General features: G+C 35.4%; 1 protein-coding gene across 3 annotated transcripts in view; it reads right to left on the bottom strand.

Moving 5' to 3' along the window:
• The window catches only part of LOC150085388 (chloride channel protein 2-like), a 271615-nt gene that overhangs the window by 36926 nt on the left and 208382 nt on the right, over nucleotides 1-26307 (bottom strand). For 2 of the 3 annotated variants that reach the window (XM_090374018.1, XM_090374020.1), the window contains one exon: nucleotides 8574-8621. The exons of the other annotated variant lie outside the window; for it this stretch is intronic. In XM_090374018.1, the coding sequence (XP_090230144.1) occupies nucleotides 8574-8621 (48 nt within the window). The remainder of the gene's footprint in view (nucleotides 1-8573; nucleotides 8622-26307) is intronic. 3 annotated transcript variants of the gene reach the window in all.

The raw sequence follows: 26307 nt of genomic DNA, 5'->3' as shown, positions 1-26307 counted from the left end.
TCAGGGTTCTTTAGAATTTTCTGATTTAACCTAGATAATTATTGTCTAACAAATAATTATATTATTTTATTAATTAACAATCATGTAATGTTTATTTGTATTGCTATAGCATTAGAGTGCTCATAGATTCAAATATGTATACTATATTAGTATACATACTAGAGGCACAAAATTCTATCTTTATATATTATGTAATACATCAAACATCCATTTTATTAGGCATATCTACCCTTCTCATGAAACAGAGTGCTCCTTCAGTAACAGCATCAGTTGTTCATACTATGCAATACAGAGCAGTGAGCAGATATGTAGGGATACTCTATTACGGTATAGGAATGGGCAAGGTGAAAGATTTAAGGGCCATGGTAGTTGGCACCAGACATACCAGTATGAGTATATCAGAAACTGCAGTTTGGGTTTCACTGGTGTATCATGATCAGTCCAGTATCCAAGTAACATCCAGCCAACAGTGATCCTAAAGTGGGTGCTGACAAGATGAGTCAGTAAGTCAATTAACAAGCTGCTACAACAGTGGTAACCCAAGAGTCATTTCAGAATGCACAACTCGTCATAGCTTTTCAAGGAAAGGGTATCGCAGCTGGCAATTAACCAGGTTCCACTCCTGTCAACAGAAAAACAAGGTACAGTTACAGTGGCCTCAGGAACAGTGCACAATTGGGAAAAATGTTGCCTGGTCTGATGAATCCTATTTCCTGCTTTTTCATGCTAATGGGAGGACCGGAATATAGAGAAAAGAGCACCATGGGCCCACCTTGCTTTGTGTCAATGGTTCAGGCCAGTGATGGTGGGTTATAACAGTGTGGGGAGTGTTTTCATGGTGCACACTGGACCCTAGATACCAGTGGGGCAACATTTCACAGGTTATCTTGAAACTGTTTCTGACCAGGCACATCCCTTCATGGCTGCAGTGTACCATTGATGCACTCAACGACAACCCATTTGAATGGGTTGTTGTTGCTGGGTTCTAGGCATATCTGACTTAAGCTATATTGTGTCATTGTGTATTATGTCTCTACAAATTTGTGTTCATGTGAATGGGTTCCTCAACAGCATGATCCACCATACACAAAGCCAGCATTGCACAAAACTGGTTCCACAAACATAATTTGTGAAATACCTCCCCAGTCATGAGATCTCAATCCAACTGAACACCTGAGGCAAGGTGTTCAGTTTGGAGTAAAAATACACAACTATCCAATTTGCAAAAGCTTTGGGAAGCAGTTCAGTCAAGATGGACTAGCATCCCTGTAAGCACATTTTCAAAACCTTGTTGAATCCATTCCACAATGACTTTTACTAGGTGGTAGATGACTCTCATCAACCGGTGCAATACCACCACTTTGCTTATTGGAGGCTTGAAGTAGTGGAACCGAAGTTTAGTCTCCAGAGCTAAGTTCCGGTCAACCCTTCCATCATGCAGTATGACTGATGACTTTTGAGGTTATGATGAACATCATGGTGAGATCCAATCTTCCTTATATTTCAAGGGTACAGCTCTAAAACGGTGTTCGCAGGCCGGATGCTAGTTAGTACAACAGACCAAACCTATTGGTAACTCTTTAGGAGGCTTCCGGATCACCTAGTGTATAATCTTGCTACCTCTACTCTGCCAGATAGTGACTGGACGGAATCCAAGTAGTGTGTATGCGTGGGGGGGAGGGGGGGCATTGTCGAGGCCACGATATGTCAAGGATCTGGGTATATTCTTATACAAAACTTTCATTACTTCATACAGCACTTTTTCTTACTATTGAATACACCATGAATTGTCAAACTAATAGAGTAAGCTTATCTGCGAAAAGATCTAAACCTCCCAAACACTTCCTAGTTCATTTCACAAATATACGTGGTCTCAATTCTAATCTCAATGATGTTGCATTTTTTCCACTTTCCATTTTTTCCGCCAAGCCCCATGTACCTTTTCAGACAGAACCTCAGTTATCAGTTGATTCAACTACTACTCATCTCAGTTGCCCAAATTATTCGCTGTATGACTCCTTTTGCCTCAAAGGTAGTACTTGTGCTTATGTCCATTCTGATATTCCCTGTCAGAGACTTGGTAATTTGGAATCTCCTCTCTTTGATCTTCTCTGGCTTAAAATCTCTCTACCTCATTGTGTCAAATTCACCTGTTGTCTCTACCATTCTCCCAAATCCACTAATCACTTGGAGTTCTCTGACTTCATCTCTTTGCAACTTTACTTTCTCCAGTCCAAACTTCCTAACAGTGACGTAAATTTCCTTGGTGGTTTTAATGTTCATAACTCCACCTGCTTCCATTTTCTAGTCACACCAACCCAGCTGGTCAAGATGCTAAGGCTTTCGCAATTACTAATAACCTTGCGTAGATTGTTCATTTACCTTGAGGTCGTCACAGACATTCTCTCAGATATGCCTGACAAGCTGTACTTGCTACCTGGGAGTCTAAAATGCTGATGGAACTGATATTCGGGTGATACTCAAGTCAAGTGGACCCAATTTCGGCGAAGTCTGGACGGTCTGTGACAGCCAAATCCTCTGCTTGCACCTTCATGATGGTGGGACTGTTAGTAATCCTGGGTATAACCTCCACGCACAAGTACATGGTGGGTGACCACCCAGGTGTGAACCAACGTAAGCAGGGATCGAGGTGTGGCGCCCACACCACATGGAGGAACGCGGCCCCTCTATGTTACCAGGCAGTACTAGGTGGTAGATGACTCTCATCAACCGGTGCATTTACCACCACTTTGCTTATTGGAGGCTTGAAGTGGTGGAACCCATGTTTAGTCTCTAGAGCTAAGTTCCAGTCAACCCTTCCCTATCTCTTCCATCATGCAGTACGACTGATGACTTTTGAGGTTATGATGAACGTCGTGGCAAGATCCAATATTCCTTACATTTCGAGGGTACAGCTCTAAAACGGTGTTCGCAGGCCGGCTGCTAGTTAGTATACCAGACTGAACCTATTGGTAACTCTCTAGGAAGCTTCCGGATCAGCTAGTGTATAATCTTGCTACCTCTACTCTGCCAGATAGTGACTGGAGGGAGTCCGAGTAGTGTGTATGCGGGGAGCATTTTCGAGGCCACATTATGTCAAGGATCTGGGTATATTCTTACCACATGTACACCATATCCAAAAATTTCATTACTTCATACAGCATGTCCCACCTTCTTTTTCTTACTATTGAATACACCATGAATTGTCAAACTAATAGAGCAAGCTTATCTGCAAAAAGATCTAAACCTCCCAAGGACTTCCTAATTCATTTCACAAATATACGTGGTCTCAATTCTAATCTCAATGATGTCCATTTCCACTTGCAGTCTGCCAAACCCCATGTACTTTTTCTGACAGAATCTCAGTTATCGGTTGATTCATCTACTGCTCATCTCAGATGCCCAAATTATTCGCTGTATGATTCCTTTCGCCTCAAAGGTGGTACTTGTGCATATGTCCGTTCTGATATTCCCTGTCAGAGACTTGGCAATTTGGAATCTCCTCTCTTTGATCTTCTCTGGCTTAAAATCTCTCTACCTCATTGTGTCAAATTCATCTGTTGTCTGTACCGTTCTCCCAACTCCACTAATCACTTGGAGCTCTTTGACTTCCTCTCTTTGCAACTTGACTTTCTCCAGTCCAACTTTCCTAAAAGTGAAGTAATTTTCCTTGGTGATTTTAATGTTCACAACTCCAGCTGGCTTCCGTTTTCTAGTCACACCGACCCAGCAGGTCGAGATGCTGAGGCTTTTGCAATTAGTATTAGTATTAGTATTGGCCGTATGGTGCAAGAAAGCCTATGGCTTATGCTGCACCAGCCAAAAAAAAAAAAAAATCCGAACAAAACAATGATAAAACAAAAAAAAAAAAATAAATAAATAAAATAAATAACTAAATAATAATAATTAATAAATAAAAAAAATAAAATAAAAAATAAATAAAAAGGAAATTAAACCTATCATCCTATGCACTTCCCTTACCCGAAAGTACTATCCAGATGACCTTTGAATTTCCCCAAACTGTCGGCCTCTACCACCCATGAAGGCAACTTATTCCAGTAATTTATAACTCGCTGGCTTAAATAAAACTTCCTGCAGTCGAATCTAAACAAATTTCCCCCGTAACTTGAATTTATGCCCCTTAGTTCTAGCATCATTTATAATCTTGAAAATTTTGTCCTCATTCATTTTACTGATGCCTCTCAGAGCCTTAAACACCTCAATCAAATCTCCTCTAAGGTGTCTAGTTTCCAAACTCTGCAACCCGCATATTCAAAGTCTTTCTTCATAAGGATGCCCTTTTGCCGATCTCACCAGGCGAGTTACCCTTCTTTGCACCCTTTCAAGAAGCTCGATGTCTTTCTTTAGGTGCCGTCTCCATACTTGAACACAGTATTCCAAGTGTGGTCTAACATAAGCCTTATATAATGGGATTATCACATCCCTATCTCTACTTGCAAAAGTTCGATAGATCATCGATAGGACACCATGGGCCTTCCTTGCAATCTGTTTACAATGCTCAGAGAATTTCATGTCTGACCGTATCGTAACACCCAAGTCCCTTTCCTCCAGTACTGGGTTTAGTTGAACTCCACCAAGTGAATAAGTTTTTTTGGGATTACTGTTTCTCAGGTGTAATACCTTACACTTTGTTGGATTAAAGCACAGCTGCCATTTTTCTGACCATTCCTGAAGTCTACCTAGGTCTCTCTCAATTACTAATGACCTAGCACAGATTGTTCATTTACCTACAAGAATACCAGACAATCCTAATCATACAGCCAATACACTTGATCTTTTTCTCACAAACAACCCTTCTAAGTACACGGTCGAAGTGAGAGGTCCTTTAGGCATTTCAGACCACAACTTGGTGATTGTCTCTTCTCCAATGGAACCTTTATCTCATGGCTATTCCCAACCACGTGTTGTTTGGCATTACAAGAATGCAAAATGGGATGACCTACGAGACTTCTTTTCTTCTTTTCCTTGGTCGGATTACTGTTTCAAAACTTCTGATGTCAACGTTTGCTCAGATCGTGTCAGTGAAATTATTCTTGCAGGAATGGAATCCTTTATCCCACACTCCACTTTAAAATCTCGTCCTTTATCTAAACCTTGGTTTTCCAATAAATGTGCTAAGGCTGTCCAAGAGTAGGATGTTGCATATCGTAATTGGCTTGTTTCTAATTCTTCAGTTTCATTTTCTGCCTACACCAAAGCTTGCAACAATTGTAAAGCAGTTATTAATCAGTCAAAACTAGATTTTGAACAGGCTAAGAATAGAAAACTTGCTTCTTGCCCTAATGGTAGCTGAGCATTCTGGTCTCTTGCCAAAGCTATTGGCCACAACTTTTGCCCATCTTTGTTTCCACTTCTGTCAAAACCAGACGGTTCTATTGTCTCTTCAGCCAAAGATAAAGCTGACCTGCTCGCATCCCATTTTTCTTTCAACTCATGTATTAATGATCTTGGTAAAACACCTCCCACCGTTCCCAACACACTCCATTCAATTCCTCCTGTGGTCTTCCATCAAAAGGATATCAGAAGGATTTTGGCAAATCTTGATGCTAAGAAAGCTCCAGGTCCTGATGGTATTTCTCTACTTGTTCTCAAAACCTGTGCTCCTGAATTTTTTTTTTTTTATGAAAACCCCAAACACGAAAGGTATCAAAACCTATAGTACTTCAGTACCATGCATGGGTTGAAGGAGAAGTATGGGGAGAGGGGGATGCCGGAAACTTTGCTCTAGAGACTAAACATGGGTTTCACCACTTCAAGCCTCTACTAAGCAAAGTGGTGGTATTTCACCAGTTGATGGAAGTCATCTACCACTTACTCTTGTTCTTTGCTGCCTTTTTTCACTTTCTTATACCAAAGGTGTTTCTTTCTTCTTGGAAATCTTCTCGTATCCGGCCAGTTCCTAAAAAGGGTGACAAATCCCTCCCATCCAATTATCATCCCGTTGCAATTACTTCTACTCTTTCTAAAGTAATGGAGAAATCAAATAACCACCAACTCTTAAACTACCTAGAAACCTTCTGTCTGATCAGCCATCGTCAGTGTCAATCCACTGGTGATATTCTGGCTTATGTTACCCATTTATGGACAAATTCAATGGAAAAGTTTGGTGAAACACAAGCAGTTGCTCTTGACATCTCAAAGACTTTTGATCGTGTTTGGCATAAAGGTCTTCTAAACAAGCTTCTATCTTATGGTTTGCCATCTGTTTTTTTTTGTAATTGGTTATCCAGTTTTCTCTCTGATCGCTCACTGAGGCTGATGGCTCTCTGTCTTCTAACTTCTCCACTAATGCTGGTGTCCCCAATGTTCAGTTCTTTTCCCCACTCTTTTCCTTTTGTATATTAATGAACTTCTTCCATTGACTTGAAATCCTATACATAGTTTTGTCGATGATAGCACATTGCATTTCACTTTCCATTTTGAGAAACCTTGCCCTGCCCAAACAGCTTCAACTTTTCGAATATCTGCTACCAATTCCTTAAATGCCGATCTACAGGTAAGTCTCCAGTGTGGCAAAGACAACTTAGTTGATTTCAATCCTTCTAAAACTCAGTCTTGTGTTATATCTCGCAAAAAGGATTCTTCTGCTCTTATGCTTATCTTTGATGACACTCCGATTTCTAGGCAAGTTGATATATCTCTTTTGGGAATTACCCTGACTTCTAATCTCCCTTGGCACAAGCACATTACAAATATTGCTTCCTCTGATGCATCTAAAAACACTTGGTTTTCTCTTTTGCTCTCAGCGTTACTTTTCTTCCAAACAGCTCTTCACTATGTACAAATCGTAAATCCCTCCTACCATGGAATATTGTTCCCACATCTGGAGCGGTGACCCCAAAACCTTTCTCAGGCTTCTAGATGCCATTCAGAAGAGGGCAGTTAGGTTAATTAATGACTCCTCTCTAACAGAGTCTTTCCACTCGCTGTCTCATAGATGTACTGTTTCTGCTGCATGCCTTTTCTACAGATACTTCCATGGGCACTGTTCTTCTGAATTGGCTTCTATAATTCCTGCTCTCTCTTTCAGAACAGTCCGAACACTTGCTGCCGCCAGCCAACATCCATTTACTGTCCAACTTCAAACTCACAGAACCGACTTTTCATCTTCCTCGTTTATTCATTCAACTGCTGTTTTCTGGAACAACCTTCCTTCGTACGTATTTCCTGAAAATTACAGACAGTCTACAGAAGTTCAAGTCTAATGTCAACAAATATCTTCTTTCGTTTTCTCAACCTCCAACCCAAGCACGGTAACCTCTCATGTTTGGGGTTTTCATAAAAAAAAAAAAATAATAAATAAAAAATTAATCCATGCTGTTCTGAGGGCTGAAGGGGGACGTACTTAGATATACTTAGGCTATTAGGTAGACATCTAATTAAATGGTTAATCAGTGTGTGCATTCATACTTGAAGATTGCATGAAATATGTATAAAAGGGAAAATAAATTCTGGGTTTCTACTTGACTAAAAGAGTAAAATACTGTATCAAATATGAAAATCCGTTCACTGGGAAATCCATTTGTTACGCGGATGAATGGACAAGCTGAAAGCAGAAAGTACTTAACATATTTGTAAATATACTTAAAAACTACTGTCTAGAGAGGAGCACTAAAAAATAGCCACATGCATTTCAATGGCTGTTATTAACAAAATAACCTTTACTGCAATGTATTATTGTAGCATCATAGCAGATGTCAGGAGAACAATTTTGTTTGCACAAAATTTGCTAATGCTGAAACATTAGTTCACTATCTACATAAAGCAGCCCCAACATCCAAGTGCACCTTCAGAGTATTCAATAAGTTCGAGTTGAATGGAATATTACTGACAGGCAGCACTGTCTAGGGGCCCCATGACAACCCCTAAGTTCTTTTGCACAAATTGGAACAAATGCAATCTTCATGCCCTGAAAACCTTGTTGAGTTGAAACCAACATAAGAAAATGTTTGCCTTAAATTATCTCATCAATATACTGTATACTGTATGGGATGAACTATTCTGAGTCCACAGATCATATCAAATAACCAGTTATAATACCAGCCATGAGGCTATCCTTTCTACAAATAGTGACCCTCTCTGTACAGTAGAGCAGAGTAAATTTTTTTTGGTCACAAACTGAACCAACCTGGAACAGGATTTTTTATATGAACATACAGATTTTGTTTTGTTTGTTTGTTTTTTTAGTTAGTTGTTGGCACATCGGCTTCTGTGGCCATAATGCACCTCCCAAGGTTTTTTCAGTACTCTGATCCAAGCCCGAGGCGGGATTCAAACCCACGACCTTTGGGTTGCCAGGCAGGGACTTTACCCACCCGGCTAGCCCGGTCGGCTGAACATACAGAATGTACCATCCCAGGTTCACTTATAATGCAATATGATAAACCTCAATCCTTCCTAGCAGTTAGCCTCTTCATAAATCACATCAAAAATTATAATCCTTGAATGTTCTTTTTAGTACATTTAAGTTCTATCTGTTGTGGATATAATAAAATGCAAGATTCCTATATCATGTATCCACCTCTTCATACATACACTCACACAAGACTTACCAGTTGTACTCGCTTCATTGTTGGGGTATTTGGAGTACTTGTATCAGACTGAAAAAAGAAAAGGAATAACTTTTTGTGGGATTAGAAAGAATAATGATGTCAGAAATGATATGGAGAAGAAATGCACTCACTTTTAGAAGAAGCAACATTTATCGTAAAATAAAAGATTCACAAAGAGACTTCCAATGTCAAGTTTCAACTTTAAAAGATAGCCAAAATCTTTCTAGTTTTCTTAAATTCATATCTCCCTTATTTTAACACAGATAAGAAATCAGACATATAATCCACATAATCCCATTATAAGCAGCATTTCACATCAAAGACTGATTAAATAAAAGGGGAGGACATTTATTTCATGTTAAAGTTCAAGTTTACATAATAAAAAATGATTATTACATAATATAAGCAAATTAATGTGATATGCAAGATGTGGTAATCCTTTTTGCTAGTACAGTTATTGAACATAAGTAGATTGTACTTTTTAATTTAAAACTTGAAAATAGGCATATCTTTCATTCATTTGTTTATATTATTGAGTATAATCATTAGCATTAAAATTGAGCATTAACATGAGGTAAGGTCCAACTCGTTTTCTTCAAAATTAACCACTGACATGATCAATGCAAGTACATTCAAAAATTTAAATTATAATAAGCAGATGGAAATTTTTAACAGCTACAAAACATTTTTCTACACAAGATTAAAGAAAGGAAAGATGAAACAAGACAAATCCATTTATGTGACAACTTCATTCATGTCACCTTTCAAAACAAAACAAGACAGTCATATGAGAGTATCCTTTCATTTCAAAAGTTTGTGGTTTTTTTATTTTATTACTTTTTAATATATACATATATACTTGTGTGTGTGTGTGTGTGTGTGTGTGTGTGTGTGTGTGTGTGTGTGTGTGTGTGTGTGTGTGTAGCCTGAAATAGAGCAATGAGATTTTACTGTATCTTCTGTATACATGGAGAATTAGTTTTATAATGTATAGTGCACTCTTAGTGATGTCTTCTCATTCATCAACTCTTCAAAGACATCAAATGATAGACATTACTTGCAATACTCTAAATAAAGCATCTATCTGATAGATTTCTTGTTCAGGCATTCATTTCTTCCAATGGCATATGGATCTTGTTTAAACACTTTTAAATAATTCCTCTGGGATATATATATAGTTCAGCACTAGTGATTATATCAAACTTAAGAAATCTCCCCAAAGAAACAAAACAAATTTGTTCTGCAACATGTTGAGATAAACATAAATGTAACAGAAATCAAAACAAAATATTTCCTGCTTTGTAATGCTCATCACAGTATCAACTTCCTAGGCACTTTGGGTTCTTTTGAATAAACAGGTCAACTAAGGCCATGAAACATCAGTATATGTCTGTAAACAGTGTGTATTCCATGGTTAGCTTGCTTGTTTTGTGAGATGAAAAATCTCCCATTTAGAATCGGTAACTTAGCACTGCTTGAAAAGCCACTGTAAGTTCGGAACCAAATAGATATTTTCAAACAGGAAGGCAAGTGGTACAACAGATGCTATGCCACATCAAGGTTTTCTGAATTGGCAGCTATAATTTGAAGACTTTCCCAAGAAGATTTTTCCACAATTTCATGTTCTGTTTAACATTATTTAGAGGAAAGGGGGTTTCACTGGGAACTATCTGAACTTAGAGCATGTTGTGGTTTCTATCAAAACAATTTTTTAATAGAAGTAAACTTTATCTTTAAAAATAATCTTGACAAAAATCTCACAATATTCTTTGATAAAAATGCAAGCTCTCTTTTTTTCCACCTTCTGATAAAGGCTGGCAATAAATTCTACATGGATACCAAATTAAAGAAAAATAAAGTTTACTTCATGTACTGTTTATACATGTTGGACAGACAACTTGTGTGATCGAAACCCGCTAATATTCGTAAAACCGGACAAACGCTAACTTATTGTGATTTTCTCTTGTAAAGAATCTGTGTCCTCATTTTGAATCAGAATCAATGTTTTGAATTTAAACCAAATAAAAATAGAATAATAAATAATATATAGGATATTAAGAAATATTAAAATTTAAAAATATATTTCCTCCACCTCTACCAACGGGGACAGGTAGTCACATACACGGATTTCTGAGTGGAAACTTTCATATTCTTTCCTCCAAAAGACCTTTAAGCTGTCTTAAATCCCTAAATTTTAAAATTCCCAAACTATTAGTGAAATATGAGGAGGCAGGAATTTTCCTTCTATCCTTCTTCTCTTCCTTTTGCCTACTTACATACCCCCTCCCCACTCTTTTGAAATATGGCAATAGAACGTGCCAGGGCTATATATACAACCTTTGACATTGTGTTCGCTTCTCCTTTGAAGATGATATAAACAAAAAGTCCCCATCAAGCTTTGGGTAATTATCTCCAACTATTCGCCATGCATGGATTTAGAGTCCAAGCTTTCTTTTATTCCTTTGTCCTGTTGCAAGGTTCTTCCATCTTTAAGCAGATATTTTAAATAATTTCCATCTATTCTGATTACATCTTACATGGATGCAGTTATTCCTGAAAAAATCTCAGGTAAGAAATTTCCTGACTTAAAATATAATATTTCAAAATTTTAATATTTCTTAATATCCTATATATTACATTTATTATTCTATTTTTATGTGGTTTAAATTCAAAATGAGGACACAGATTCTCTACAAGAGAAAATCACAATAAGTTGGCGTTTGTCCAATTTTACAAATATTAGCGGGTCTCAATCATACAAGTTGTCTGTCTAACATGTCTAGTAAAGTTTCTCGACAACAGGATTCCCATAATTTTTTTCATACAATGTACTGTTTATATTTGTACTCTTTTTGAACTTCTCAAAATCATCACATTCTTTATTTCATTACTTCATTAAAATAAATTGATAGACAATTTGAATAACCTTTCAACTCTTTTCTAGCTGAATAATTAAATGATAAACAATATTTATGTGTGTTATAACCATGAAAATGTGCATAGAAACACAGGAGTTTCCACTAAAGCAGCCAATTATCTCATCTTCCTATTGGTCTTCTGTATTATAAGATGCCATACTGAATAACTGATGTTTGCCAGATTAGTAATGTTATTTTCTATGCATAGGGAAGGTGAAATGAAAATTTCACCCTCTTTATCCTAGAACAGCATAATCACAATTTGTAAATTGTTAGATAGTAGGGGGAAAAGAAAAAATTATTATTCCTACTGCTAAGTCATTAAATGAAAATTGGAATCTGAAGAAGGAAAATACAAAAATTCAAGAATCCAGAAAATACACTACTAGTACATCCAAATTAGAGTTCTCTAACTGTGAGTACATATGAAGCTGAACTGAATGACTGCACTCTGTTCATATACTGTAATAACAACAAATTAGGAGTCAGTTGTCTTCACTTAGAAAATAAGCTTTAATTCAGAAGAAACATTAAATAAATAGTGAAAGTGCAGAACTAGTGTGTCTTGCCTACTGGTGGTTATTTCAGTATCAAAACCAAATGCCTAATCTTTCTCAAAAACTTATTTGTTAATACATTTTACATATCTACTGACAAATTCCAATAGTCAAGGGTCAAAGCAGTGTTTTCTAAATATGATCAGTAAATGATACCAGCAAAGTTCTATCTTGAACATTTCAAGAAGTACTGGATGGTGACAGGTGCCATAATCTGTGTGTCAGAGCATTCAACACAACTACAATGTTATTGCTCATTTGACACAACCTAAGCAAGAGAGTGAAACATTTTTCCCTAATCACTGCTAATGAAGAACCTGAGTAATCTTCATCAAGCTCTATTAAGCTAAAATTGCAAAAGCCTACCTACAAATTAAATCGCAAACACCTTAATGTCCAAAAAACCTCTGACAAGGATCTATGTAAGAAGTGATGTTATCCAAAAACACTGTGGTATGAAAAAATATGAGGGGTGATCATTTAATTCGCAGACTGGTGCAAGATCTTATCTTAATTGTCATCACCTGAATCTTCTGTGGATTTCTCCTCCTCAAAATACTCGAATTTTAACACACTTTCACCACTGTCGTACAAACGCATTAAATGCTTCTTGCAAACCATTTTTTGAAAGACTGCGAAGTGCTTCTGTAGTGGTTCTGCTAGCCTCATTGTCGGACATGAAATGCTTACCTTTCAGAGTTTTCTTTAGATGTGGAAACAGGAAGAAACCACACAGGGCTAAGTCCAGTGAATAAGGGGGATGAGGCAGAACCTCAACACCTATTGCAGTGATCTACAATTGTACTGGCTGTACAATTTTAGCCGTAGGGGCCTGGCATTGTCTTGATAGAGAAGCTACTTCACACTGGAAACTTCTTGACGTTTCTCACGAATGGCATGGCGAAGTTTGACAGTGAGAACCTCAGAGTATGCTTCCTTATTCATAGTTGTTCCACCAAGCACAAAATGGGTAACAATAATGCCTTTTATGTCAAAAAACAAGAACCATTTGTTTGTTAGTCAAATGAGAAGCTCGAAATTTCTTAGGTCTTGGTGAATCAGAATGCTCACTCGACTGTTGTTTTGTCTCAATATCATAGTTAAAAATCCAAGTTTCATCACAAGTCACTATCTGATTTAAGAAGTTTTGACCCTGTTTCAAAACGATCAAGCATTTCTTTGCACACGTCTACTCTTTGCTGTTTTTGTTCTGGAGTCAAATTGTGTGGAATCCAGCAGGCACCAGATTCGTGACATGTTCAGGCGATCTTTCACAATATTGTGAGCAGTACTGCATGAAATGGACTTTCTAACAACTAATTCATGAAGTGTAATTCACCTGTCTTCGTCCAAGATTTCCTGGGCTTTTGTGATTTGCTCAGGAGTTGTTGAGAAGGAAGGCTGACCAAGCCTTTGGTCATCTGTAACAGACTCGCAGCCTTCACTGAATTACTTGTGCCATCCTACCAAGACACTCAATACCATATGCTCCATTCATCTCTTTAACTGTTTCTGATGTATTTAAGCCCCATCTGACACAATAATAAAGCACATATCGCTGCTCAATCTGTATGTCCGACATGATACGTGCTTCAAAATGATTGTAAGTGACATGTGGCTAGAAAAAAAAAAAACTCTTCACACAACATTAGCTTGACAAATACTGGCAGGATCACACATAGCCTGCTCAGCAGTGATCATGGAGAGCACCTCTAGTGGCAAGTTGGAAAGTTCGCACGGTAAACAAAATCTTGCACCAGTCCACGAATTAAATGATCACCCCTCATATACATATAACAGCATATTATACCTTTCATAAGAAATAAAAGACCAATTCCATTAGATCAAGAATAACTATGCTTCGAGATAATAATGTCATAATAAAAATCTTATTAGGAGAAATAATTTCAACAGTTTTTCATAGGAAATATGTTCAAAAACTCAGATGTGTGCTTAAAAAGTTCTCATCACCATCAGTCTTAAAATACGTTTGGTTAATGACTGGTTTTATCACCTTCTCCATTTATTTATCTCTTCCCTTCCCCAGAACATTCGTGAGCTTACAACATTTGACAATGTTCCAGAGCATTCCACAATACTGTTACATGCAGAAGAAAGGTCCTATGTTTCTGAAAGGTTCTAGAAGTTTTGATGGAGTTCTCTAGAAACATTGTGAGCCTTCTAGAGACTTCTCTGCCAATATATATACGAGTGGGTTTCACACCAAGCAAACATTTCCGTATTTCAAAAAGTGTGTGTTTTAGAGAGTGAGTGGTAAACAAAGTGAACAAGTATTTTAGTGAATTAGTCTTTATAAACAAGTGTTGTGCGCATGAGTGTGAATTGTGAATTGTGTTTAAATTAGAAACAAAAATCTACAATTTATTAATTGTGTTCTTATGTAACGTACCTCAATCGTATATGAAATATGTTGCATTCTTGCTGAAATAAGCACGATAACTTTTTCTACATTTGTGGAGAAGTGGTATTAAAATCACAGCAGAAGCCACTGTCACAACTTGTGAGAAAAGCCTATGAACTGCATTTTGGATGAAAGGTCAGAGATTAAGATAAATATGGGCTCCAAAGATTTCCAGTAGCTAGTATTCAAGGTCATTAACAGGCTGAGTTAGAAGTAGTCGTAAATTGATGCCTTTTGCTGTTCTGGTGATATGGTGGGAACCTTGAGACCGCATAAACAATTGTTACTTTTGCATGATCAATATTTCTGATTTTTCTGGGAAATCTAAGCATAAAGTAGAGTATCCCAATATACCTTCTGCTCTAAGGCTGGTTCCTCACAACAATACAATGCCAGTGCCAAAGTCACCAGAAACTTATGGACTCTGATTCAGGATCAGAAAAGGAGTCTCCAGAAGATGCAGAACTCGGAATGAGTACAGATCCAGACTTTAACTCAATACTGCAAAGCTGCACCTAATCACTCAGGCAGAACTGAACAATTTGGTCACATTGTTCTACTACTACTACTAAGATTGTGGATTCAGCAGGAATTTTCCTGAAAAGGGTGTCGTGGTATCTTTTTATAGGAAGAGGCAATCTAAATTTTCTTTAGATGTGGAAACAGGAAGAAACCACACAGAGCTTAGTCCAGTGAATAAGGGGGATGAGGCAGAACCTCAACACCTATTGTACAATTTTTTACTCCAAGCATGGTGCTTTGGTTTATTGTAACAATGTCCAGAAATTAATAAGAGTTACATTTGGAGCATGTCCTTGAGCAGTGGAAGCTTTTCATTAATTCATCCAAGGTCAGTCTGAAAGCAGTTTTACTCCATAATGGAAATAAGTATCCATCAATATCAGGCACCTCCATAGCTGGGTGGGCAGGACAAGCAGTGGGTAGCACACACTTCTTGATTAGACTGGGGTTCGAGCCCGTGACCACCAAATATGGAGGATGCGGAAAGGTCAGGGAATGACCACCACATATCCCCGGAGCAATATGGCCTTAGTTGCTAACTCCTAAAAACCAAATAACAACAACAACCATCAATATCACTGGCCCATGCAGTTCACATGAGGGAAACATACGAGAACCTACATGTTCTTTTGCAAAAAATATGCTATCAAGACTAAAAATGGAATATCTGTGACAACCAAAAAGAGAAAGCTTTGCTGACTGGGTTGCAAGGTGGATACACTAAATACTGCTCCCTTTTTATGCAAGTGGGATTGCCACTACAGGGTAAAAAAAAAAAAAAATGGCTAGACCGTTCGGAAACTACACCAGGCCAGAAAAATGTTGCACATCCTCCTTTGGTTGATAAGTCAAAAATTTATTTACTTCCATTGCACATCAAGCTAGATTTGATAAAAATATTTGTGAAAGCGATGGACAAAAAAAGGAGAAGGAATTTCATGTTTGAGGCAAAAGTTTCGTTGAATCAGTGAGGTCAATATAAGAGGGATTTTTGTGGATCCTAAAATCAAACTGCTATTCCAATATGAGGAATTCACTAAAAAATTAAATAAGAGCCTGGTAGGCACTAGAAAACATCTGCCAGAACCTTTTTTTTTTAGACAATGAGAAATCACAAAATTATGGTGAAATTGTGGATGAGCTAATACTAGCATACAGAGAGTTGGGGATGCAACGTGTTAAAAGCTTAATTTCCTGCATTTCCGTTTAGCCTTTTTTCCTGAAAACTTGTCAGCAGTCTCTGATGAACATAGTGAAGGTTCCCCCAAGGTATTTCTCATATAGAAAAAAGATACCAGGAAAAATGGAGTCCAAATATGTTGGAATCTCGTATGGGAGACACCAGTGGACGATTATAAAAGGCAAAAAACAACAAAATAAGTTCTTTCTTTTTACATAAACATTTATGTAAAAAGAAAATTAGTTTAATAGATCCATTGTTCAATATTTAGTACTTATGAAATACAACAGGGATTACCTTTATTTTTTTTTACTATAGGATGGATTCTTTTGACCAACTCTAGTCCAAACATGTTAACGATTAATTTGTAACAACGATATGATATTTATAAAACTATTAAGTCCTCCCCACTGTCAGCACGGCAGCGGGCCAACCCCATGGTATCACTATTTTAATGTCCAACTCAACTCCGGGCTCCAAACACTACCCTCCTGCCAGTAAGTAAAACATCACGTCCAAACATTAAAACTAAATTTTAAAAAAATTGGTGTAAAAAAGCTTAACTGCATATAGAGCAATTCTCTTGGACTAAGGCTTTTCGAAACTACATGTTCACAGGAATAAAAGCAAACCAAAAAGTTAACCAGAAGAATTTGTCTTATGTAGTACTTTTTTGTTCACGCATGTGCATAAATGACCAATCGTCAGATAGTAGAAATGGTCTACGAATATTAATTGAATTTATGCATAACTTCATCTCAAGGGTTTCCGCAATAAGTAATTTATAGTAATTATGCTGGATATTTATTATTTTTGCTTCATTAAAACAGAACACTTCGTTCATTTATTGCATGAAACAATAGTTCCGATGCATTTGATCAGCCCGTCGGACTGAAGCTTCATGTTGTTTTGCTCGACTCTGAACCACCCCCATAGTAGAACCTACATAAACCGCATCGCAATTTTTACACAAGATGGTGTATACAAGATCGTGATGTGATTGAAAAATGGTGTTTAAAGGTCGACTTCTAAAAAAGTATATAATTTATTCATGGCTATTTTCATGTCAGTACCTTTGCATATTTGATTAAGTTTGTTATACCATTGTGTGACATAAAGTATAATAATAAAATGTTTTTTGTGTGTGTCAAATTTTCGTACATTATGTGTTTCCTGGTTTTTATTTATTTTTTCCCATGCTAAAGTTTTAACTTTATTTATAACTGTTAAAGGGTAACCTCTGTTTATAAATCTCTTTGTTAGCTCATTTATTTCTGTCATTAATAAAATATGGGAGAAATAATATTTAAACACATCAATAAATCGATTCGACACGACTGATTTTTTATATGAATAGGTGTGGTAACTATGGAAATGTAAAAGCATTCCTTTATTAGTGGGTTTTCTATATATACTAAAATTTATTTTATGATCTAATCTACGTATGGTAAAATTAAGAAAATTGATGGACTGTGTTTATGCTTCAATTTCCAATGTAAATTTTAATCTTGAATGGATACTATTAAAAACCCTGTAGTACATTATTTATGGTAAAATGATCTGTAATAATCAAAATATCATCCAGGTATCTTCCATAATATGTGATTTGTTGCAAGAATGTGTTAAGATGCATCTTCTCTAATTTATCCAGGTATAACTCAGCAATGAGTCCACTGATATTTAGTCCCACTGGCAGACCAAAAATCTGTCTATAGATTGTCTTGAAAGAGAATATAATTGGCATTTACTAATAATTTCTTTAGTTTGAAGATTCTATCTTTGGGCAGTCCAGTTTGGTGTTATTAATCTTTATATTGTCATCATTTAAAAGGGTCCAAACTATGTCTAAAGCATATGGAATGTTTACATTTATATATAATGAGGCCACATCCAATGAATATAGCTTATTATCTTTTTTTATTATGAAGGTCTTTTAGGGACATGAATAAAGCATCATAATTTTTAATGTTATATGTTAAATGTTTTCTAAATGATTTTAGAATTGGACAGATAAACATGGCTAATGAAGCAAAGACAGAGTTCTTATATGACACAATCGGGCCTATTGGGTATCCTGTTTTGTGTAATGTACTTGGCCAAATAAGGTTGGGACATTGTAAGTGCGAGCTTTAATTTGTTTGAGTTGGGCCATAGTAATATGATCATCCTTCCTATAAATCTTGAGCATTTTATTATATTTATTAACTATATTGTTAAACAGAGTTGGTTCGAACTCCTGATATGTTGTCATATCTGAAATGATACGACATTAACTGTAGTATCAAGAATAACTACTGTATCACCCTTGTCGACCTTTTGAATAATGATATCACGGTTTTTTCTAAGTGCATGTAATGCTACGACTTCCTCTTTATTTAATTTTGGGGATGTAAAAGAGATAGTTTGGTTTATGATACGATTAGCCTGTTGGATCAATGTATTTTTTTGAGGTAAATCTCTAAGTGTGAACTCAAGATCAATAATCATTTGTTTTTTGGGAAGAATTTGTGGAGGTAAATTATAATTTAAACCTTTATATAATAGTGCAGTTTGTTGAGAAGTGAGCGTATAGGTTGATAAGTTCTTTACATTATCAACTTGAATAAGGTATATGAACCATTGTGCAAATAGACATTATTAGATTGGTTGTTCCCCAAGATATCATTAGTATAGGGCATGTTTCTACTGTGAAAGGTGTAAAGAAATTTTATCCACATCACAGGTGTTTTTGGGGTCCCCTGTGTTCCTCATAACAATTATATGAGGAATAATAACCTCTATTATATGGAAAACCCCTAAGGGCTTGTAATTTTAAAAAATGTTTATTCTTTAATGCAATGGCTTGAGCTTCAGTGTTTAATTGAATCACAAACTTTAAATTATCCCAATCATTAATGTTTAAATGTTTTTTAAAAATATTTTGATATCACTGAATAAGTTTAAAATATTTCTTTTTAAGGTTGAATCAAGAATTTAAAGCTAATTTAACCATGTTTCTGGATGTAGTAAAAACTAAACAATGTATTCCGGGAACTGACAAACCTAACTGTAGTTTGGCAAATTTTGGAATTAAATTCTCAGAAAGACATTGTTTTAATAACCAAATATAATATTTTTGGGCCATATATTTTAATGTAATTCTAGTATAGTTTTCTTTTAACCCTGTTAACCATTCAGCCATTATATTATAAAAAGGATAGTTTAACAAATATAAACTTTTTTGGGGATAAAAAGTAAATAGCGTCACTATAAAATGGATGCGTGAAATATAAATATAAAAAGTTTGTATTCAAATTTTGAATTTTGAGGAGAGGGAGAAGCATGATGTAAAATCAACGAAGCGAATATAATAATTTAATTTGAGAATAGAGATCTATTAAATGCTCAATTATTCCTATGTTCTATTATCTTATGAGATGCAACAGGGGATTACTTTTATTTTTTGCTATAGGATGGCTTCTTTTGAACAAATCTCCTAGTCCAATGTGTTGACGATTAATTTGTAACAACGATATGATATTTATAAAATTATTACATGTCTTCCCCACTGTCAGAACAGCAGCGGGCCTACCCCATGGTATCACTATTGGATGTCCAATTCAACTCCGGGCTCCAAACACTACCCGAAAACATCACGTCCAAACATTAAAACTAAATTTAAAATTTAAAATTCAAATTCAATTTTTTTTAAAAAAAATGGTGTAAAAAAGCTTAACTGCATATAGAGCAATATTCTCTTCCTTCCTTAAGTTGGACTAAGGCTTTTTGAAACTACATGTTCACAGGAATAAGAGCAAACAAAAAAGTTAACCAGAATTTGTCTTGTGTAGTACTTTTTTGTTCTTCACGCATGCGCATAAATGACCAATCATCGGATAGTAGAAATGGTCTATGAAAATTAATTTAATTTCTGCATAACTTCATCTTGATGATTTCCACAATAAGTAATTTATAGTAATTATGCTGAATATTTATTATTTTTGCTTCGTTAAAACTGAATACATGTTATTCATTTATTGCATGAAACGATAGTTCCGATGCATTTGATTGGCCCGCCCGACTGAAGCTCCATGTTGTTTTGCTTGACTCTGAACCACCCCCACGGTAGAAACTACATAAACCACATCGCAGTTTTTACATGTGATGCTGTATACGAGATCATGTTGTGATTGAAAAATGGTGTTTAAAGGTCAATTTCTAAAAAATGCATATAATTTATTCATAGGTTTGGCTATAATTTTCATGTCAGTACCTTTGCATATTTGATTAAATTTGTTATACCATTGTGTGACATAAGGTATGGTAATAAAATATTTTTTGTCCGTGTCAAATTTTCGTACATTGTGTTTCCTGGTTTTTATTTATTTTTTCCCATGCTAAAGTTTTAAATTTATTTATAGCTGTTAAAGGGTAACCCCTGTTTATAAATCTCTTTGTTGGCTCATTTATTTCTCTCGTTAATAAAATCTGGAAGGAAGCATATTTAAACGCATTAATAAATTGTTTCAACATGACTGATTTTTTTATACGAATAGGGGTGGTAACTATGGAAATGCAAATAGACGTTATTAGTTTGGTTGTTCACTGAGATATCATTAGTATAGGGCATGTTTCTACTGTGAAAGATGTAAGAAATTTTATCCACATTACAACTGTTTGGGGGTCACCCATATTCCGCATAACGATTATATGAGGAATAATAACCTCTATTACATGGAAAACCCCTAAGGGCTCCAAACTAGTTTACCATAGTTTGGTGCCCAGAGTTCAGTTGGATGTCCAATAGTGATACCATGGGGTTGGCTGCTGCTGTTCTGGCAGTAGGGAAGACATTTAATAATTTTATAAACATCATATTGTTGTTACAAAATAATCATTAATGCGTTGTACTAGGAGAGTTGGTCGAAAGAACCATTCTATAGTAAAAAAAAAAAAAATAAAGGTAATCCCTGTTGCATCTCATAAGATAACAGAACATAGGAATAATTGAGTATTTAATAGCTCTCTGTTGTCAAATATTTATTATTGTATGTAATATTTTCTTAAAATATATGAAATATTTTTTTACTAGAAACTTAGTTTTTGACTTTAATCCGTTCTCCCTTAAAATTGGTGGGTATTACAGCAATAAGGTTGCCATATTTGAATTCAGCAACATCAAATCTACAAGAATCGCCCTGAATTTTAACAGGGAGTGAAAAAAAAAATTTTTTTTGCTGACCTTGAGATAAAAATAATCATTAATATCTTTAATGAGATGTAGATTTAACTAGGTGAGATTAAGAGAGGATGATAATTTTAAATGACAACCTAAGAATCTGTCAATTACTTTGAGTAAAGGAGTGCTAAAAAGACATGAAATGCACAAGTAACATCTGCTATTCTCTGGAGGCCATATTCCTTTTGAAATTATGCAATCTCTAACACATGTGAAGTGTGACTTGTTGCACCATCTTTCTGAAACCACACTTTAACAATCTTCCCTGTGAAGTATTGTAGGAATTCATGGATTATGTCAATATACTGCTGGGAGATTATGGTTCTATGAAAAATAAAATAGGCTCAACAATCCTGTGACTGGTCACTGCACACCAAAATACAATAGTCACAGAGTGTTGAGGAGTTTCATATACACCACAGATGAATATTCCGGGAGTTTATATACCCAGATGAAACCAAGTCTCATCATAGAAGAAGAAAGTCCAATCTGACACCTGAGGCTCATTTTCCAATCTGATGGCAAAAGTTGCTGTATGACATGCACTTTGTAGAGAAGCAGTTTTAATTTACTCACTGCTTGAATGACTCACTTTTGTTGGATGACTTCTGTTGAAGTCATCCAACAAGTTAATTTTGTTGGATGACTTCTGTTGAAGTCATCCAACAAAAGAAAATATCCTTTTTAATAAATGATGCACTTACTTAAACTTTTGTAAATTTAATGTGTCTAGTACTCTTTTACTTGAAGTTATTCACATTTTCATGGGTTCTCGTTTAAAATTATCATTCTATATAATAGACTATTTGATTTCTAACTTAAGTTAAAATCAATTGTGCATCACAACTTCTAGAAGTGTGAATATATCTGGGGAGAGGTATACTTAGAGAGGATGGAGTATGAAAGACTGAATATAAGTAGGCCATATTTTTCAAACAGTAACTTTCCTATAGGCACATTAAATAAATTGACTACAATTTATTTAATGTGCTGTGTAGACTCTTTTAACACAACACAATTGCTAAGTTAAGATAAACACTATTCTGGGTGTGGGGGGGGGGATTAGCTATTACTTAAAAAGCTTCAGAAAGTACTATGATCAAAATAATATAGTTTCCATTCAGTTAACCTTTTTATCTGAACTGGCAAGAAAACCAACATTTCAAATTTTAGCCTTATACTTTAAAGCAAAAAAGAAAAAAGCTCATTTTAAATTTTTAAAAAATCTAATGATATACCGTTAATGAATATTCAAAGCAAAGTACAGTAAGTCCCCACATCTGCAGGGGAAACGTTCCAAGACCTACTGTGGATGGCTGAAACTGCAGATATAAGCAAACACCTGCTGACCCCATATATAACGTGATTTTCTTGTATGTACATACATATGTATAATAAAGTTTAATTGATAAATTAAACACACAGTAAGACATTACCAACATTAAATACGGTAATAATAAAGTACAGCAGACTCTCGATTTACTGGGATTGGATTAACCGGGACACTTCAAGACTCCAAATTAAAAAAAAAAAAAAAAAAAAAAACCAACCAGAAATCATAAAATTTAAGTAATAACTAGAATAGGTATAAACAGATATTTTGCAATCGTAAATAAGCGACAAGAGCCAGCATTATAAGTCATCATTAGAAGATTAGTGTACCTATTATCTTGCAACACGCTATCTTTACACCTAACAGTCTACTGTTAGTATGTATAATGATTATGCACAAAAATGTTAAGTATCATTACTGCCATCCCTTGTGTTAATATATGCCCTTCTCTTTAGCTGTTATATCTAGCTCAAAGCTATGATATTAATAACTTAAAATTATCTCCCTTACCTCTAACCATGGCACCTAGAAATTTTCACTTCATTTCCCAAGGTAAAGTGCCTCTCTCTCTCTCTCTCTCTCTCTCTCTCTCTCTCTCTCTCTCTCTCTCTCTCTCTCTCTCTCAGAAACTTCTCTAAAAATGCCTGAAATCCATATATGAGAGAGAGCAACTTCAAGAAGAAAACATAAATTACTTTAAAACTGATCTGTTTTTTTAACTTAACATCCATATTGAACTGAAAAATCTAAGTGCCAAAGAATATATGCATTATTAACAAGAGTATTACCATCCTAGAGTATTATTCCCAGAAAAAATAAAAATCACACAAATTTAACTTTAGCATAAATGTGGATGGGAAAATATAGTGTAATTAAACCACATGAAATTAAACTGGATATATATTGGTAAAATAATAACAAGTAATATCAACTGAGCTAAATATAACAGCAAAGAAAGTTTTGCACATTCTCTTTTATATAATTTTACAAGGTCGATTATAAAAGTTATCAGAAATATCACAATAAATCTTCCAGAAACAGAATAAAACAAAACATTATGTTCAATATACACATTTGGAAGTAAAAGTTGAGGGAGTAAATGGCCGGCAATTCAGTCCATGTTCAAGTATGTACGATAAGTCACATTCTAGTTTTTGAAATCCATACTTTCATAGAAATGATATGATAAAATATTCTAATATTGATATCTAAATAAAAACCAATATAATTTGACAATGGCATTATGCATCTTTGAACTGCATAATTCTGTTGTAGGGACACTGTAGCCTTTCTAGTGACAGCTATAGGACTTGGGCTCCTGCTCATTTTAGGGACAGCAACATAGTTGGTTTAAATTACTAATTACTAAAATTACTAGCATTTCAAATTGAATTTTAAACTACATGAAATTAAATGCAAATCCACTATTTGTTTTAAAACTCAAAGTGCTACTGTGACAGTTATTTTGAGACTTACTGGCTTCTCAACACGTAGCAGATGGCCTCTATTAGCAACCTTATGCCAAGCAGTGAAAATTGTATCAGGTCTAAATGAGAAGTCAAATTGTGTGTATGCATGTGAAAGTAAAACTTCCAATTAAACACATATCAAAAGTTGTGTATTTTTAACCCGAATTACATGGCTGTATTGCATACCATTATCATACTTAGTAATGCTATTCAATTTAAAATATAGTAATTTAGATTGATTCATGGATAATGACATTATCTCTAAAGTGAATGTAATCCCAAACCTTGTAGCTGTCACTGAATGGACTAATGTTCCCAAAACTTCCCAATATGTTACACAGAGATGTGTAATAACATCAAATTATTTTATATAATTTTATAAGGTCCATTATAAAAGTTGCAGAAACATCACAAGGAATCTTCCAATTGTGTTCAAATATAACCCCTCTACCTTTACTATCTTTATAACGATGACAGCTAAGGGTGTGATAGTTGAGATTCCAAAACACGTGGGACTGATATTCAGGTTGCACTTGTGAATCAAGTTTTATATTTCTGCATAATCCAGTCTTTCTGTGAAAATCAAATACTTTGCACCTTCACACTGATACAACTATTAGTAAATCCCCATATGCAAGTTCTAAAAATACTATGTTGAAAGTGACACCCAGATGTGAACCCACATAAGAAGGTACCAAGATGTGGCATCCAGACCAGGAATGCTGGCTCTCTGAAACACTAGGCAATATTAGGCAGTAGACGACTCTCATCAGCCAGTGAAATGCTTCCATTTTTCTTAATACAGGCTTGAAGTGGCATAAACTGTTTGGTCTCTAGACCAAACTCCAGCATCTCCCCATCTCTTCTGCTTTAGCTTCATAGTGGTACAAATTTAGGTAGGCCAGCAATTAGATAGTCCTGTCTATAATCCTAAACCTATTGATAATGCTCTAGGAAGCATATCAACTAGCATACAATGTTGCTGGCTCTATTCTGTCAGCAATGACTGGAAGTGGGGAAGATGACTGATAGTGTGTACATGAAGGAGCACTGCCAAGACCAAATTATGTTAAAGAGTAGGATATACTTTTCCATATGTATGCCATATCTAAACGTTTCATAATTCATATATGTTCTCCCCCCCCACCCCAACTTTTTACCTTATCTACATCAATGACCATGAACAGTAAACTAGAGGAACATTTATCTGCAAAAAGAACTAAATACCCAAAAAAAAAAAAAAAAAAAAAAAAAAAATTGTACTAATTCATCTAGAAATTTTTTGGGAAGTTAATTTTAGTTTAGATATATATGGTTTAAATTCTGATCATAATGATGTCCATTTCCATCTACAACCTACCAAGCTCCACATACTTTTTTGACAGAATCTCTAACTGTTTATTGTCTCAACTGTCATTTGTTCTAATTATTAATTTTTTTTTATTGCGTCTGCTTTAAAGATGGTACTTGCAAATATGTCCATTCTGAGACTTCCAAATCTAGAATTTCCTCTTTTCAATCTCCTTAGGCTCAAAAAAATCTTTACCCCATTCTGTCAAATTCATGTGCTACCTCTATTGCCCTTGCAACCTACAAATCATGAAAAACTGACTTTCTTTGGTGATTTTATTGTTCACAATGCTAGGTAGCTTCAATTTCTAATTGAATGGAAATCTGCAACCTCAGAAGCTCAGCTAACAAAGATCCTGAGGCTTTCAGTATTACTAATTACCTCACACTTGTTCATTTCCCTACTATCCCAATCTTATCCAAATGCTCAACATTCTTGATCTTTTCTTCAAAAACTACCCTTTGATACAATTTTAATATTAGTTGTGCTGTAAGTACCTCAGGTCACAAGTTAATGATGGTCTCTTCTCCAATGGAACCTCTGTTATTACCATTCTCAGCCTTGTGTCATTTAGCACAAATGTGAAATGGGATGTGTGTGTGATATCTGTTCCTCTTTTTGACTTGTCTGAACTAGTTTTAACCCTTCTGATCTTAATATCTGCTCATATAAAACCAATAAATTATTCTTCTAATATGAGATCCTCTATTCCTTATTCCAATCTAAATTCTCTTCTGTTATAAATACATGGCTTTCCAATAAAT

Source organism: Mastigoproctus giganteus, chromosome 5, assembly GCF_048544385.1.
Source record: "Mastigoproctus giganteus isolate SK-2022 chromosome 5, ASM4854438v1, whole genome shotgun sequence".
Taxonomy (NCBI): domain Eukaryota; kingdom Metazoa; phylum Arthropoda; class Arachnida; order Uropygi; family Thelyphonidae; genus Mastigoproctus; species Mastigoproctus giganteus.
The sequence above is the reverse complement of the archived record's forward strand: the minus strand, read 5'-3'. Positions and strand labels throughout refer to the sequence as shown.